The sequence below is a fragment of the Cynoglossus semilaevis genome, chromosome 7, assembly GCF_000523025.1.
Source record: "Cynoglossus semilaevis isolate Cse_v1.0 chromosome 7, Cse_v1.0, whole genome shotgun sequence".
Taxonomy (NCBI): domain Eukaryota; kingdom Metazoa; phylum Chordata; class Actinopteri; order Pleuronectiformes; family Cynoglossidae; genus Cynoglossus; species Cynoglossus semilaevis.
This window is the reverse complement of record NC_024313.1, coordinates 12,751,838-12,769,251: the sequence shown is the minus strand read 5'-3', so window position 1 is coordinate 12,769,251 and position 17,414 is coordinate 12,751,838. Positions and strand designations below refer to the sequence as shown.

At 46.7% G+C, this 17,414-nt stretch overlaps 1 protein-coding gene and 1 non-coding gene across 2 annotated transcripts in view; both read right to left on the bottom strand.

Moving 5' to 3' along the window:
• Window positions 1-17,326, bottom strand: part of ift172 (intraflagellar transport 172) — a 29,938-nt gene extending 12,612 nt beyond the window's left edge. The window contains 34 exon segments of the mRNA XM_025056810.1: window positions 562-671; window positions 786-966; window positions 1,327-1,391; window positions 1,493-1,586; window positions 1,828-1,970; window positions 3,659-3,775; window positions 4,415-4,550; window positions 4,651-4,748; window positions 4,863-4,952; window positions 6,178-6,325; window positions 6,704-6,824; window positions 7,036-7,114; window positions 7,243-7,491; window positions 7,757-7,834; window positions 8,264-8,356; window positions 8,681-8,765; window positions 9,851-9,958; window positions 10,651-10,787; window positions 10,862-11,029; window positions 11,679-11,791; window positions 12,377-12,462; window positions 12,977-13,080; window positions 13,207-13,260; window positions 13,676-13,837; window positions 14,073-14,168; window positions 14,281-14,404; window positions 14,511-14,725; window positions 15,033-15,120; window positions 15,212-15,291; window positions 15,661-15,726; window positions 15,814-15,853; window positions 15,944-16,056; window positions 16,141-16,284; window positions 16,689-17,326. Of these exon segments, the coding sequence (XP_024912578.1) occupies window positions 562-671; window positions 786-966; window positions 1,327-1,391; window positions 1,493-1,586; window positions 1,828-1,970; window positions 3,659-3,775; window positions 4,415-4,550; window positions 4,651-4,748; window positions 4,863-4,952; window positions 6,178-6,325; window positions 6,704-6,824; window positions 7,036-7,114; window positions 7,243-7,491; window positions 7,757-7,834; window positions 8,264-8,356; window positions 8,681-8,765; window positions 9,851-9,958; window positions 10,651-10,787; window positions 10,862-11,029; window positions 11,679-11,791; window positions 12,377-12,462; window positions 12,977-13,080; window positions 13,207-13,260; window positions 13,676-13,837; window positions 14,073-14,168; window positions 14,281-14,404; window positions 14,511-14,725; window positions 15,033-15,120; window positions 15,212-15,291; window positions 15,661-15,726; window positions 15,814-15,853; window positions 15,944-16,056; window positions 16,141-16,284; window positions 16,689-16,727 (3,824 nt within the window). The 5' untranslated portion in view covers window positions 16,728-17,326.
• On the bottom strand, window positions 17,189-17,260 carry trnaa-ugc (transfer RNA alanine (anticodon UGC)). The gene has a single exon. It is a non-coding gene; the product is annotated as a tRNA-Ala (tRNA).
• Window positions 17,327-17,414: the final 88 nt, after the last annotated feature.

Below are 17,414 nucleotides of genomic sequence, written 5' to 3'. Positions count from 1 at the left end.
AGGAGGGGGGAGTGAAGGGGAGAGGAGGAAGAGAAGAGCTGGTTTGCTGCTAACGAGCTGATCCTTTTCTGGGAGTTTCAGTTTGGGGAAATGAGGTGTTTAATAAAGCATCAAACCTGCGGCAGCGGCTGTGAGGCGTTCAGACGGCCGTCTGTCTCCCCCCTGGTCTCCCCCTCTGCCTTCTAATAACACAAGAGGCTGAGAAAGGGTGAGAGGGAGAGAGGAGAGGAGAGACCCACGCCGCGGCTCAGGTTTAGGATTATGTTAACCAGATACTCTGATAAACTCCTTTACTGCAAAATACAGCCAAACATTTGTGAAGAGTTTTTTTTTAAAATGTACTGGAATAAAGTGTATAAACAAATGAGGCTCAAGAGCTGGTTCTGGCCCCTTTGGTGCCCGAGGTCAAACCAAATATATTTCAGTGTATGGATATTTTCTCACAGCCTTCGTAAACCCAGCTGCTAACACCAGACAGAGGTGAGTTTGAGTTTTAATCATCAAATTCTTTTCTTTGTTTTGTTGTTTGTTCTAAAACCAGAGAAGGAACTAGAATCTGACCGGATCCCCTTCTTGGACGTCTCCTTCTCGTACTCCTCCTGCAGCAGGGACAGCTTGTTGGGAAGATACTCCTTACAGATCCTCATGGCGTCGCTCCACATGTCCACATCCTGAGAAAAAAACCCCACAAACCCGGTGGTGTGATCGGAGAGTCAGGATCAGATCCAGGATCCAAATACATTCTATTTTAGTCCTACTTCTTAGGGACACTTTGAAATACTCACTTTGTAGTACTTCACAGCCAGTTCTGGTCTCTGGGCTCGCAGCAGGAACGCTTCGGCCTTCTGGAACTCTTTCTGTTCAAAGCAGAACTTGGCCTGGCCGACCAGAACCTCCGACACGCTCTCTGGATCGTAGCCCTCGGCCACACGCTGCGCGTTGGCCCAGTCTTTGTTGTGAACGTACCTGTGACACACACACACACACACATGCACACACAAGAGATTTTATTTTTAAACAAAATGAGCAAAATGACAAATTAGATACAATGATCCTTTACTTGTCAGTGAACTCCCATCACCAACTGAAAACGTCTGAACCTCATAAACTGAAATCGTTCTCTTCAACAACAGAATTAAAATAACGGTCGATCCAGTTTTTTATTTCAACCAATGCCGATTCTCACCTATTTGTATCGACTGTTAATTGATTCGGGACGATCGACGATCGTTACATCCCTAGATCTGACCGATGTGTGAATCACTGTGTCATTAACTGGTCTGCTGCCACCTACAGTCACTTATCATCAATGACAACTGCACTCACATGAAAACGGCTTCTTTGGGTTTTCCTGCTCGGACAAACTCCACCTCTGCTTCGGAGAACTTCCCCTGGAAAATCAAACCCAGAACAGATGGAATCAGGAGGATGTTCTCGTGACAACAGAGAACACACACACACACACACACACACACACACTGTGGCTGCTCACCTCATCTTCCAGGTACATGGCGTGTTTGAGGTGGATCTCAGGAATCTTCTCTTTAAAGGACGAGCGCGCCAAATCAAAGGCAAAGTCAAAGGAGCTGAAGAACAGAGGGAACAGAGTGAGAGAATAAAGAGTTCATCACGATACAGCGGGTCAGAGGTGAAGAGTCTATGCTAACGACATTAGCATCGTTTTCCACCATTACAACCAGTCAGTGTGCTTCATTTTAAGGTCTAGATTTGTCTGACGTAACAGTTCACCCCATAACTCTCAGTCAGGTAGAGTGTGTGTGTGTGTGTGTGTGTGTGTGTGTGTGTGTGTGTGTGTGTGTGACTCACAGGTTATTTAAAGCCGTCTCGATGGCGTTTTCCAGGAGGTTGAACTTGTTGAGCAGCTTGACGGCAGCCTCTCCTCCCAGGCTCCTGGCCCACAGGTAGGCCACCTGCCTCTGGACACCAGCGCTGCCGTGAGCTTTGGCCACCTGTCACACACACACACACACACACACACAAATGAAGAGAAACAGACACACACAAGTGTAAGGCTGAGGTGTTAAAACCAAAGGAAAAATCAATAAAATAACCGTTCGCTCCTAAATACTCCAAACTCCATAGTAAAATATTGCATTTGGTCCAAGAGCAGACAACGGCTGTTGATTTACTGTAGTACTCTGCAGTACTGTAGTACTTTGTTACTGTGACTTGACTCTAAGAATACCCTTCATTTTAGATCCAGCTGAGGGACAGAAACATAACAACTGAGGCGGGAGTGGAGCAGCAGCTCCTCAGTCTCCTTCAGCTAAAATCATTGATTTTCTTAATGGGGTTTGGTGCAGCAGCAGACTGAGGTTCAGCCCGACGTCCGTCTCCAGCAGCTGGTGTTGTGTTAACACATCTGGTGTCTCAGCTGGTACTGTTGTTGTTGTTGCTGTACACACCCTGTACGCGTCCTCCCACATGTCGTTGACTCGGTACATGTTGACGGCGGCCTTCAGGTCTTCGGCCTCCATGAAGTGGAACTCGGCCTCTGAGAACCTGGACTCTGTTTCCAGCTCCTAGGACAAACAAACAACAACGCGGTACGTCAGCTTCACACACGTGCAGTACCACTGCAGTACTGTGATGAGTCTACACTCTAAAGACACTCCAGACCGGGATGCATTTACTACCACTGCAGTACTGCGATGAGTACTCTGAAGACACTCCAGACCGGGATGCATTTACTTCCCTCTTTACGACCCGACTCTGCTGAATTACTTATGAACTGCAGCCGCGAGACGTCGTGTCTGAGAGGGAACGTTCCAGATAAAAGTCTGTCGGATCGGGGCTTTTACTGTCTACAGAACTTCTGAGTGGAGAGTCCGCCTCCTTCTAATATTACGTGTTTACAGCCGCTCGCCGTCCTCTGGAGACCAGCGAGCGGTCTGCGGAGCGGCTCCTGTAATGAAGTCCTGATGAAGACGTGGAAATTGTTAAAGCTTTATCTGAGTCAGTTAGACGGGGTCTGACGTAACAGTTCACCCCATAACTCTCAGTCAGGTAGAGTGTGTGTGTGTGTGTGTGACTCACAGGTTATTTAAAGCCGTCTCAATGGCGTTTTCCAGGAGGTTGAACTTGTTGAGCAGCTTGACGGCAGCCTCTCCTCCCAGGCTCCTGGCCCACAGGAAGGCCACCGGCCTCTGGACACCAGCGCTGCCGTGAGCTTTGGCCACCTGTCACACACACATACACACACACACACACAAATGAAGAGAAACAGACACACACAAGTGTAAGGCTGAGGTGTTAAAACCAAAGGAAAAATCAATAAAATAACCGTTCGCTCCTAAATACTCCAAACTCCATAGTAAAATATTGCATTTGGTCCAAGAGCAGACAACGGCTGTTGATTTACTGTAGTACTCTGCAGTACTGTAGTACTTTGTTACTGTGACTTGACTCTAAGAATACCCTTCATTTTAGATCCAGCTGAGGGACAGAAACATAACAACTGAGGCGGGAGTGGAGCAGCAGCTCCTCAGTCTCCTTCAGCTAAAATCATTGATTTTCTTAATGGGGTTTGGTGCAGCAGCAGACTGAGGTTCAGCCCGACGTCCGTCTCCAGCAGCTGGTGTTGTGTTAACACATCTGGTGTCTCAGCTGGTACTGTTGTTGTTGTTGCTGTACACACCCTGTACGCGTCCTCCCACATGTCGTTGACTCGGTACATGTTGACGGCGGCCTTCAGGTCTTCGGCCTCCATGAAGTGGAACTCGGCCTCTGAGAACCTGGACTCTGTTTCCAGCTCCTAGGACAAACAAACAACAACGCGGTACGTCAGCTTCACACACGTGCAGTACCACTGCAGTACTGTGATGAGTCTACACTCTAAAGACACTCCAGACCGGGATGCATTTACTTCCCTCTTTACGACCCGACTCTGCTGAATTACTTATGAACTGCAGCCGCGAGACGTCGTGTCTGAGAGGGAACGTTCCAGATAAAAGTCTGTCGGATCGGGGCTTTTACTGTCTACAGAACTTCTGAGTGGAGAGTCCGACTCCTTCTAATATTACGTGTTTACAGCCGCTCGCCGTCCTCTGGAGACCAGCGAGCGGTCTGCGGAGCGGCTCCTGTAATGAAGTCCTGATGAAGACGTGGAAATTGTTAAAGCTTTATCTGAGTCAGTTAGACGGGACCATCTGATTGGCTGCTGAGTCACGACAGTGACCACAGCTGAGCTGAGACCATGTTTCAGTCCTGGTTGGCAGAGGTCACCGATCACCAGGACCTGAAGTGGTACCAGGCTGTGGGTCATTGGTACCAGGTCAGGTACTGTTATCTGGTTCTCACCTGTTTGACCTCGATGACCTTTAGATTTGTTTCAACATCCTTTCATTTTGTCCTCAGCTTTTGTTTTGACATTCTCCTTCCTGTTGGGACTCACCTTGGCCAGATGCAGGTGAGTCTCCGTCAGCAGGTCCGGGTGATGTTTGGCCACCATCCGAATGACATCATCAAACATCTTGTTCTTCTTGTACATGGTGATGGCCAGGTCCGGCTGCTTCACGGCCGTGAACAGTCTGGTGCAGCACAGACACAGCACAGACACGACAGACGTCAGTCAAACCTCATCACCTGAACCACGGCCCTACATCCGTCTGAAGACTGAAGAGTGTCCACCTCTCAGCCTCCTTGAACTTGCTGTCTCTCTCCAGCTCCTGAGCTTTGCTGACGTACAGAGCCATCACTTCCTCCTCCGTCATGCACCGCGCTGCCAGCTGGAGAAAGATTCACCAAAACAAAGTAAAACAAGACAAACGTCAGTTCTGCAGATTTCAGTTTCAGAAACTTTATTCACTCGTGATTGTGTGTGTGTGTGTGTGTGTGTTGACCTTGTGCGCCTCCTCCCAGCGACCTGCTGTGGTGTACATGTCGATGGCATCTTTAATGTGACCTCCTTTCACATACAGCTGCTCTGCCACCTACAGGCCGTGAACATACAAACAGACACAGACATCGGACTCGGAGTTTGGACGCTGAGTGCAGAAACGTTCAGTTCAGCAGCAGAAAAAAAAACGATTTGTGATTTTCAGAGTGAAAACACAGGAACCAGTTTCCCATCATTGTTTCCATCATTGTTTTACTCTGCACTTTTTCTCCGCTGCATCTTCCACAAGTCGAGAGCAAAGAGCCCGTTATCTTAATTACTTTCTGCAAACGCTTCCCGCAGAGCAAACAGACTGAAATAGCCTGCTATTTTCAGAGGCTGGCAGTCTGCGGAGGACGAGCGTGGCTCAGCTGAGCTCATCACAATGAAGGGAGAGAGAGAGGGAGAGAGAGAGAGAGAGGCACTCTGCCACTCGCTCCCTCTCCTCCCTGAGTTCTCTAACTCCTTTCAGCAGCTCCTTACTTTTTTTTCTATTTACAACCTAAAGTGCTGCTGAAACCGTCCAACTTGTCATTAACTGCCAAAGGCTGCGGGGCGACACACGCACACACGCACACACACACACACAGCTCCGGAGGGACTGCACCAAAGTGTGTGCTGACTTTCCTTCAGGTACAGACAGTGAACACGTCCCAGAGAGAGGCTCAGAAATGAAGAGCCTGTGGCCAAATGTCACTGGCCGCTTCCCGCCTCAGGCTGCGAGGCGTTCAGGGACCAGCACGGGCCCCGGTGTGGTCACCTCAGGACAAAGCTGCATGAATCAGCACTTATCCTGGGACGTACAGACTGTACACACTGGGTTATGGGCTGCTCATACTGTGATGTCCACACATGGAGAGTGTGTAAGATGGAGCCGAGAGGAAATCCTTCAGACTGAACCTGTGATGTTGACTCTCACTGCAGAACAAGGTCAAAGACAAATCACACCTGTCCTTCCATCTACAATGTGACAAGTGTCTTCACACACACGTCACTGCGGGGTTTTTTTCATTTTTCAAAGTAAAATCACTTTTTGCACTGATAATTTAAAAAAAATTAACAATATTTGAATTTCATTCATTATTTTTCACATTCACTTATTAATAAAATGCAATTTATTATTATATTGGTACCAGTTGTCCCATGGTACTGGTCCACAGAGACGTGGTCAGTCACATGGTCACAAAATGACCAATAATAACAATAATCCAGACAATCGTTTCCACTGCGCTACAACACTTTGTCCAATCAGGAGCCGGGATTCTGTCTGGATGCAGTACCTCATACTCCTGCATGGAGGCGTAGTGCTGAGCGATCTTCACGTAGTACTTCCCGGCAGAGGAATCCTTGTCCACGTCCTCCAGGATCTGCACGGCCTTCTTCCACTGGCGGGCTGCGATGGCCGCCTCGATGGCTTTGAGGAAGCAGCTGAAGAAACGAGAGCGTGAAAAGTCGTGACATTATTACCACCTCACTGAGCTCCAGCTGAAAACATATTTATATACATGTTCATATACAGACTATTATGTTCAGTTTCATGAAGACAAAGTCAAGCAGCCAAGTCCTGACTCTGGCGGTGACGACCACCTGATCCTGTTTTATTTATAACCGAGTCTCAGTTTCACGTTGACTCAGAAAGTCAATTAAAAAAAGAATTCTTTTTATTTCTGCGGCGGCCTCTTCTTCCTGCTCCTGGTGAGGATTTAAAGACTCTCTGTTGGATCTGTGGACTTGGACTCCAGTCTTTCCTCCTCTCCATCTGTCTCCTCTCCCCCCGCCCTCCCCCGCCTCGGCTACACCACGTACCCTGCTTCGATGAAGTGGTTGATGGCGGCGTCCATCTGTTTCTGCTGGACGAGGTAGTCGCCCCAGGAGTTCTCCAGTTTCACCACTTCGCCAGGGAAGGCGAGGCGAGCCAGCTCCACCGCTACAGGAAACAGGAAGTAGAGAGAGACGTCATTAAGGACGGCGCTGCTCTCCGCTGCCACCGAGAAACTGACAGATGTTCTACAGAGAACTACTGCAGGATGGAGACACCGTGGGTCACACGGTACTGACACTGAAACTAACTATTCCAACAGACAGTGAAGGCATCCCTCACTGCAGCTCCAGTTCAGGTCAGTCTACGTCCGTCCTACCTTTCCTGAACGCCCCTCCTTTGCAGTAACAGTCCAGGGCCTTCTGGTTGTTCCTGATCTTCTCATACAGATCTCCTGCCTGATCAAGAGACGAGGGGAGGGTTGTTCAAAACACAGGCTCGTGGACTTTTTGTGATAGTTATTTAAATACAAATGTATGTCCTGTGTCCTGGTCATTAAAGAGATTCAACGTTAGCGTCCACTCACCCTCTCGTAAAACTCTCCCTTCATCAGACTGACGGCGATGCGACTGATGATGTCACTGTTGCTGCCGATCTCTGGTTGGCCCAGGGCCAGGCGGGCAGCTTTGGCCGGCAGCCCTGCCTTCAGGTACAGATTAATGGCTGCCTGAAAGTCTCCCTCCTTCTCCTTCACCTCCCCCGCCTTCTCCTCTTGACCCGTCTCTGTCAGCCACTGATAATAACTCCTGCGCAGGACGTCCAGCTCTGGGTGACCCTTCAGGGGAAAACGGCGTGAGAGACAGGAAAAAGTTTACAGACGCCGTCAAAGTACCGTCACAACGGTCGGATCTCAGGGCTCTTCTGCTAACTGGTACCAAACAGCTAAGTGTCAAAGGTTTTACCCAGAAACCCAGTGAGGTACTGTTACAGTTTACTGCAGTAACTACCATAACTACCATCACCATCATTGTTTACTGCAGTAACTACCATAACTATCATCACTACCATAACTACCATCACCATCATCACTTCATTGTCACCTTGGCTTCAGCCACAGTGATGCAGGCGTCCCACATGTGCAGCTCCTGGTACATGGATATGGCCTCATCAATGGCATTCTGTCAATTGAAAATAAGATGCATTTTTATTTTCATCTTTCATTGACGTTCATCTGAACTTTAATAACACGACAAGAAACTTTTCATTCCTCATTTCATCCTAAAACGTCACTATCTTAGTGCCTGAAACACTGAGGTTCATCTGAAGTTTTTCCACTTACTTTGACCTTATTTTCACATATTTCACCCCAGGTGGTTTCATTACATCTGACTTTATTTTATCTCATCTCATCTTAACTACTATATCAATTCACTTTTTTAATTTTCCCACCTGATCTCAGGAGTCTGATCTGCACTCATAAAAAACTGAATGAACGAAAAATCACATTTTTATTTCGACATCCAGTCGTGGGTCGGCTGGGACGATTCCGTGGGCTGGAATCGGCCCGTGAGCCGCCGGTTGATAATCACTGTTTTGTTGTCGCTCACCTGCTCCAAGTACTGCATCTCTGCCAGTTTGAAGTTCTTGTCCAGCATGGCCATGTGGGCCTGGACCTGGTAGTACGCTGTCCCGTCGCCTCCCTGACACACACACAGAGATCAGCATCAACACACTTTCATACTGGATTCATTCATCATGTGGTGGTGAGCTGCGTTAACGTCTGTCTGTGAATGTAAAGAGCAGCCGACTGTAATCAATGTCATCAATATTGCATCCGGAGGAGGCGTGGCCTGTGAGCAGCGTCCACGCATGTTTGAAACAAACAGTAAATTATTCAGTGTTGGTTGAGTGGAAATGTTCAGACTGTGAAGTCACTGAAGCAGAAGTGTAGAATATTAATAATCAGCCACAACAACCTGCAGTGTGTGTGTGTGTGTGTGTGTGTGTGAGTGTGTGTGAACTACCATTTCATCAGACACCTCATCTGCGATCTGGTTTGTGTGGTGGAGGAAACAGGCGGTGGAGACGTCGCCCAGAGCAGCAAAACACCTGCAGAGAGAAGGAGACGTCGACGTGAACCAAACAGGACGACGACGACGACGACCGTCGACCGACGACACGCGCAGATTAAAGCAGCTTCTCAGAGTGTGTGCTGAGAAGGTGAGCCTCGGTGTCTGCGCTCATTATTACCAACTCTTTCTGAGGCCTTGCATCAGATTAATGAACAAGTCCTGGAAGTTAAGGAGAAAATATAAAAACTTCACTTCCTGCCCTCATTAACATCATTGGCTTCAGACAAAATCCTTTTTTTTTTCTCCCTTCTTCTCCGATTTCATGATTTATGCAAATCAGGCCGCTGCCTAACGAGGAGGAGATGCATAATTAACCACAGAGAGTTCACGTTTTTAAAGTTTCTCTAAACAGAGAGAAATAAAGATGGGAAGGGGGGAGGAGGGGACAGAGAGAGAGAGACAGAGAGACAGAGAGAGAGACAGAGAGACAGAGAGAGAGAGAGACAGAGAGACATGTCACTGATAAAAGAAGATCTTTAAAAAAACAGAATTTTATAAGATTCATAAATATAAGATGTGAGGGCGGGTGAGGCAGGAAGTGGGGGTGACACCACTGGTGATGCATCGCTGTGTTTATGAATTCAGTCTTTTTTTTTTTTGGTTGAAATGAAGACCAGGGCTGGTGTGTTCATCTACAGCGCCCCCTGCCTGTATCCTTCTTTAATGAAGTTTCTGCGTGAAAATAAAACGTGGTCCAACCCCAGGAGCTCGACCCAGTACTGTACAGGGTTTGTGCTGGGATGTTTTGAAGAAGATGAATGAATGAAAGAGTGAATGACCTGAGGTCAGAGGTCGATGATGAGAAGTGACTCCTGGTTGAAGGTTGTAATCCAGAAACAAAAGTCAAAGTCAAGGTTGGGATGAATGGAAAACAAAGCAGAAATAGGTGTGTGTGTGTGTGTGTGTGTGTTCATTGCAGGTGATGAAGGTGCCCTTGTCTTCATCCTCCAAAGATAAGTATCAGTTACAATGAAGACTGATAAAGAATGTAATTAGTTCAGTATAAATGAGCTTTCTGTGTGTGTGTGTGTGTGTGTGTGTGTGTGTGTGTGTGTATACGACCTCTCTGCGATGTGCAGCTGCCGTGCCTCCACAGCCAGCTTGCTGAGCGTCTTCCACATGGCCTCAGTCTCTGGCGACATCTCCAGAGTCTCCAGGAAGGCAGTGGCTCTGGAGACACAGGGAGGAAAAAAAACATCTTTGGAAAACCTCAGTGCCAGATTCCTGGAGATAAGAAGAAGAAGAAGAGAACGGGCCTCCGCCCAGGAAGTGATGTTCACGGACTTTTTGGTGGCTGCGACTAACGTGGAACATCACGTAGTTCGTTTGTCTTCAAACGTACAAACGCTGTGACTGTGGTTCCAGTTCCACTGAAGGACCAGGATTCAAACTCCATCTGAACTCCAACAGTATTTATTAATGATCAATAAATCGTTGTAACTGTAGTATCGCAATATATTGTATCGTTGGCCCGTATCGTGATACGTATCGTAGCAGATCCTTGCCAACACGCAGCCCTATTCTGGTAATGATCGCCTGGTAATGATCAGCTGGTAATGATCAGCTGGTAATGATCAGCTGGTAATGATCAGCTGGTCATCTGGACCAGTCACAGCTACACTACAGCTTCAGACTCTTCTTCCTAAAATAATAACCAATCAGCTTCATTCTGCCTGACGGAGTGGAGTCACAGTGAAGTGTCCAGCTGCTGCTCCTCCAGGAGGAGCGTCCAGTTAGAACTGCTCAAGTGTCTGACGTGGAGCCCAGAGCAGCTGGAGGAAGACGCAGCACAAAAGGACATCTGCTCCGAACCTCTGAGACTCCACAGGAGGGGGTCAGAGGTCACGGAGGTCACACGGTACCTGTCGTAGTCTCCGTCGTCCACGGCCGTACCAAACTCGATCAGACCTTCGTCCAGCGTGTACATGACGGTGCTGACGCCCTCGGTCACGACCACTTCTGTCTTCCCTTCCACCCTCTCCAGATCCACTATGTCTCCCTGGACACAGTCAAACACACAGCCTTGTAGTACTGGTACTTCCTCCTCACCCCCAGGGGGAGTTCTTCTCCTACCTTGATGGGAAACATGGTGATGCTCTCCGGACTATCGATGCTGTACCAGATGCAGAGGTTTCCTCTGTTCTGGGCCACGACCACATCACTGCCGGGCACCCACTGAACGTAGGAGCAGAAACTCAGCAGCGTGGTCTTCAGTCCACTCTCAATGTCGTACAGGTGGAGCTGAGGAGCAGACGGAGGTGAGAAGAAAAAAAAACTGATGTCGACCAACGTTTGAGGTTCAGGTCACATGTCGTCCTCATGAAATAAAACTTTTTTCTGGACTGGGTCAAATTAAAAGTTTTTATTTAAATTATTCCAGACAAATAAAAACAGAGTTTTTTTTGACACCACTGAGGATTTTCTAATGACCACAGTCCTCCATGTTTCTGCCCCAGAGGCTTCAACATCAAACTGATCTGTTGCCCTGGGCAACGAGTGACAGCTAACACTCAGGACATGCTACAACTCCCTCTACTGGTTTGGGTTGATAATGAGCTGAGGGACAGCAGACCAACTCCCCAGTGTTGAAGGTCTCTTTGTTACTGAACTGTAATTCTCTCAGTTTCCAAATGACCACAGTCTGGGCCGCTGTGTAGTGCGGTGTGTGCCACATGTAGCCCTCAGGCCACTGTTTGAGCAGGCAGACATTTTCTCCATGATACCCAGTGGGTTTTGATTCCACCAGGAACTCAGAGGAACTTTACTGAAGGGATACGGTTTTAACTGCAGACTTCAGACGGACCAAGCTTGTATTTTCTCTCTCCCTTCCTCCCCCCCTGCCTCCCCTCTGCTGCTGCACACCTTCAGGGCACTGACGTTTTATTCTCACCCGCAGCTTCTTGTCCCTGAACAGCAGTTTGCGTCCGGTTTCATTAAGTTCCAGCCAGTCAATCTTGGAGTCGTGGCTGATGGTTCCCAGGTTGTAGCCTCCGGCCAGGTCCACTGAGATAGGGAGGGGGAGGGGGGAGGGGGGGAGCGAGAGAGAGAGAGTGTGTGACTGTGTCGTTGTCTTCAGATTAAACTGGAGGGTTAGGAAACAACTACCCATAATTCTGTTGGCCAGAGTCAGGACTTAGCTTCTAGCCGGACAAACTCTCCAGCACTGGGACTGAGGAGGAGCTGCTACAGTGTGAAGGACCGATGGCGTCTTCTAATTAAAGGGGGACACCGGTCCCCTCACTGCACCAACCTCATACACAGTGTTATTAATGTTATTATGTTATTAATTACACTGCGGCGGAAGTCATGGACCAACAGCTGAGGTCACTGTGACTGCAGTGGAACTGGGATGGAAACATGTCCGAGTCCAAACTTTAGACACAGAAGGAAAAATGTAAAAAAAAACAAAACAATAAAATAAATAAAATAGCTACACGTTTGTCCAATATTCACCGAGGTCAGAGGTCAACCAGAAAGACAGGGAAATGACACAAAATCCCGACATTAGCTTCAGCCAATCACAGCGCTCATCGGTTATATTCAACATCTTTTAATAGCATTAAACTTTATTTCACTGCTGGAACTCACCAACAGCGATGGTCTTTATGTCGATCAGATACGACAGCTTCTTATTGTCCCCCACTCCTCTCTGCTTCCTCTCGTTCAGTCGAACGCTGCAAACACACACACACACACACACACTTTTTATCAAGAAACCATGTCTGTTGGACTTCAACTCCCAGCATACATCTGCTCTGGGAATTTCTGTTGTTGAGCCAGAGGTGAAGAGCCTCGAAACGTTAGCGCCCCCTGCTGTCAATTGTCAATCAGTCACTGAGGGACTGATTCAGTCCTCACTGTTTCTGAAGACACGTCATAGTTACTGCTGCAGCCGTGACTGCGGGGAGAAGTCAGGCTCGTGCACGGAGAAATACTGCCATCTGGTGGTTTAATGAATGATAATAGACAAATAGAATATAAATGAATGCGTCCACTTCTACGATTCGATTTAGTTTCTGAAGAGTAAACAGGTGACTTTACCGACCCCTAGTGGTGCATTAACACAAGTGCACCCAGGTTTTTGTGTATTTATAACCAGAAAAACCTGCCGAGGTGTGACTGTGTGTGACTAAGCACCTGTGTATTGAGTGTGTGTGTGTGTGTGTGTGTGTGTGTGAATGGATCTACCTGATGAGATGAGGATTCATGAACTCAGTCCGGACTGAGCCCAGGATCTCGTTGTTGCTGTACTCCACCAGACTCAGCTCTCCAGCGTTAAAAATCATACACACCTTAAAAACAGAAAAACAAAAGTGTGTGTCAGTGGGCGGGGCCACAGGACGAGACACTAACTGTCAGGTGTTCAGTTATAGGCCTTCTATAATCTGCTGTGTGTGTGTGTGTGTGTGTGTGTGTACCATTTCATTTTCAAAAAAGAACTTCTCATTTCCCCCAGAACCAGGCCACGGAACCTGAAACAGAGGAAACAGCACAGTATTATCACAGGAAACAGTTCTTTTATATGGATGTTCTTCCTGTTACTGGTCAGAATTTTGGAATATATTTTGGATATTTATGGTTTAATAAAGTCAAAGAAATTACAATTTATTATACATTTAAATGTCTCAATTTAATTCATACAAATAAATATGATACACTTAAGTGTCTAAATTTAATTCATACAAATAAATATGATAATTGTGTCTTTTTAGTTGTTTTTTTGTATCAATTTTGATGAAATTTAATAAGATATGTTGTGAATTTAAATCAAGAGGAGAAAATGAGTTCCAAACTTGTGAACATCAAACATTTGTCTGTTGAGACGACCTTTGACCTCTGTCAGGCTCTCTGTCACTGGGGGTCATCAGAACAGCATCATGACGGTACCTCGCTCAGCTTGTTGGTCAGCAGGTCTCCCAGCAGCAGAGTGTCTGAGGTGTGAGCCACCAGGAACCGGTCTTTCCCCATGATCTTCACTTCCTCGATCTCATAACCGTAGTAGGACTTGAGAACCACGCGGGTTCCTGTGGACAGGTTCTTCACGATCACCTGGAGACGACGAGAGGGTCTATGAAAAAGGTGGAGCTGATGGAGTGGAAGATGACTGAATCCTGGAGGAGAAGCTTCCAGAAGGCTGATGAGAACTTTGGAAACGGCTGAGAATGTTTCATTGTCTATTATTTTTTTACGTGAATTTTAGCTTCTTATTTTAGTCAATCAGAACATTTGGTCTTTTATCACCGGCTGTTAATAACTGTTGCAGGTCAACAGTGACTCAGTGCACCTGGCTCAGGCCCACGTAGGTCATCTCAAACTTATTCTTGTAGATGGATCTACGCAGGCAGCAGTCGAACAGCTCCACCCCTCCACACAGCGTTCCCTGTTCACACACACACACACACACAGAGAACGTCAGTGAGAACGCGTTTGGAACACGTGAACATGACGTGGAACAGCAGGAGAGTTAATATCAGGGGCGGGGTCGTGCTTACAGCACACAGACGCGAGCCATCCTTCTTCCAGGCCAGGCTGGTGATGGTGTAGAGGTGTTGGATTTCTTTGGGTTTGGCCTCGTCCCACACGCCCCTCCTGGGAGCCCAGTTGAACACACGCAACCTGGAAAACACAAACCTGGTTTTCATCCATGACAAAAAGGATGGAAAAAGACGAACCAGACTGATCTGGTTTACACACGTACACACGCACACACGCACACACTGACCGGTCATAGCTGCCAAACACCACCGACTGTCCACTGGGGCTGGTGACCGCCACCGTCAGCTCCTTCTCTGTGTGGTCCCGGCTGTAGTCGAAGGTCTGCAGGACCTGACCCTCCTTACTGTACACCACCACCTTCTTATCGCACCCCCCCACCATGATGCTGTTGGCCCCCCAGGCCAGAGCGTAGGGGGGGCAGGGATGCACGAGCAGCTTCCCCTACGTCACAGAGTGAAGGTGTGGTCAGAGGTTGTTGAGTTCAAATATATTTACCTTTATAAACCTCCCATTCAAAAGTCCATAGAGAAAATGATCAATTTTAGCTCGGTGGAGTCCAGGTGCTGCTGACCTGCTGCTGCAGTTTACACAGCTACAGAAACATGGGCTCTGGTGCCTTTTTTTTTTAATTATTAGAGGAGATAACAAAAATGTTTACCACCATTAGTTTCCCCAAAACATATTATTTAAGATTTTCTAATGTAATACACAATAAAGGAGGATAAAAATTGGGAGAAGTTTCTGGTACCTGCGACTCTCCTGAACCTTCATCATCAAAAAAGTACCGAACCACCGTCCCGTCAGCGTGACCTGAAAGGATTCCTTTACCTGAGACACTGACACAGGAATAAAAAAAAAAAATTCTCAGCCTCCGTCTTTTTGATCAGTCATCATCATCAAAATGAAAAGTTTTTGTGATGTTTTTACTTGGACACCAGGGAGACGACACAGGACTCTGTGCCGTAGATGGTTGAAGATCGGTTGGTCTGAGTGTTGGCCAGACGCACCTGTCAATCAAAAGAGATTTAGAAGACTCAAAACATATGTAAATGTAGGGCTAAATAACAAAAGCTGTTACACATCAACAGGAAAATATATCTAACAAAACTACAGCAACAAAGGGTCAAATGTTGAGAAGCTAAACATCAACATCATTTGTCTAGAAATAGTTAGAAATGAACCAAAAGATGAGTCCGTGTATGCTAGGCTAAATCTTACCTATAAGTTATTAAAGTAGCTTAATTATATTATTAATATTATATTATTACCCAACAAGAAAACAGAAAATTAGCCAAGTGGTATCTACATATATACAGTTTGTTAAAAAAATTTTTTTTTTGCTGTGTTTTGTTGGTGTAAACTTGTCAGCCACTCACCTTTCCGTCCACTAGTCCATAGACTACGGCGTGTTCTGCGGGCCAGAGCAGACGAGTCACTGCACTCTGTCACACACAGAACGAACATCTTCAGTAAAACTGGAGATTTTTCTTGTTTCAACCTATGATGTGAATTTTCACACTTTCACTCACCGTCTGAACAAACTTGTTGCAAATGGCTTTCTTGTCTCCCCTGGTCAGAGGGAAAGATTGAAATGTGTCATTTCAGGGATCTGTGTTCACGACAAAAACAACCTGAAAACATCGCCGGCCTTGAACTCACCACTCCTCTCCGATTCTGTAGACATAGATGATGTTGTCAGACTGTCCGATGGCTATTTTGGTGGAGTCTGGTGAAAACACCATGTCGTTGACAGTGTAGCTTTGTTTCCCATACTGTAAAAAAATAAAATCACATTTTCATGACGCCACATTTTCTCAGCTTGGTTCAGATGTGGTCCTCCAAGACTCTGCTCTGACCTTTGGGTCCAGGGGTTTGGTGGAGAACTTGTCTCTCCTCTCTCCCTGCTCGTCATACAGCAGCACCACCCGGTCCACGGTGCACACGGCGAACCTGGAGTTGTTCAGAGCCCAGGCCATACATGTCACTTTGGCTGCTCCCTCCTTTATAGGACAGGACACAAAAGGTCAGGGGTCAGAATGACAAACCCACGCCGGTGTGATGTCAGGTCATAAAAGCCAGGGAAATACAAAATACAGACTAAAATAAATATTGTTTTTTTCCAAATTACGTATTTAGTGCAGATGCCGTTCAATATTTCATCAACGAGTTTGTTACTTTTTTCTGTCCCTGTAACACGACACACTACACAGCGTTCAAACAGTAAAAGTCTACATTGTTTGCTATTTTTAAAAATGAATTAGTAAAGTATTTTAGAGCCGAATTACGAGAAGTAAATCAGAGCTTGGTTTTAACTTCTCAGTCACGTCGTTATTGTCATGTAGCGCCACAGAACTGTTTACATCGGCTGCTAGCGTTAGCATTAGCCGTCACAGGCTAAACTTACCTGCGGAGTTAACAGCGTTTTCAAATGCTTCAGCTGCATTTCTGTAACTTTTCTGTAAGGTGGTGGAAGGAAACGACCACCAAAGTGGTTTTAACGGCTCGGGAGTCGTTAAATAGTGTTCATTTTGTCCACTGTCTGAACGCGAACAGTTTAGAGATGGAGATGGAGGACATCTTCGAAGTATACACAATCTCCTTAGTTACCACGGGAGGCGGCGTGCTGCGTTCACGGACGTGGGAAATATTCGACACGTTAGAGCTTTGTTTCTTGAAGACATTTCACTTCTTCATCTAAGCTGCTGCCGTTCTAAAGCACCGAGAACGACCTGGAATGAAGAACCAATGATTTTTTTATTATTATTTGTATTACAAAGGATCAAACCACAAGAAACGATGACGATGACGACAACACCAACGGCCCCACGTCACAGGGAGTACAGTTACTGCAGGTAAATTAAGGCGAGCATTGATTTACAGGACCGAGAAAAAAAAAAAAAGTCATGGAGATACGGGGGATCGAACCCCGGGCCTCATACATGCAAAGCATGCGCTCTACCACTGAGCTACATCCCCGATAAGTTGAATGTGCTTCACGTATGTTTCCATGACATAAACACAGTATTGAAGTTTTCCTGCTAATGACTCGTTTCTTTATTAACGAAAAACTGTCTTTAAATTAGAGTTTCACTTTCCGAAATGAAACAAGTTTTTTTCTGTGCGTTTTCTG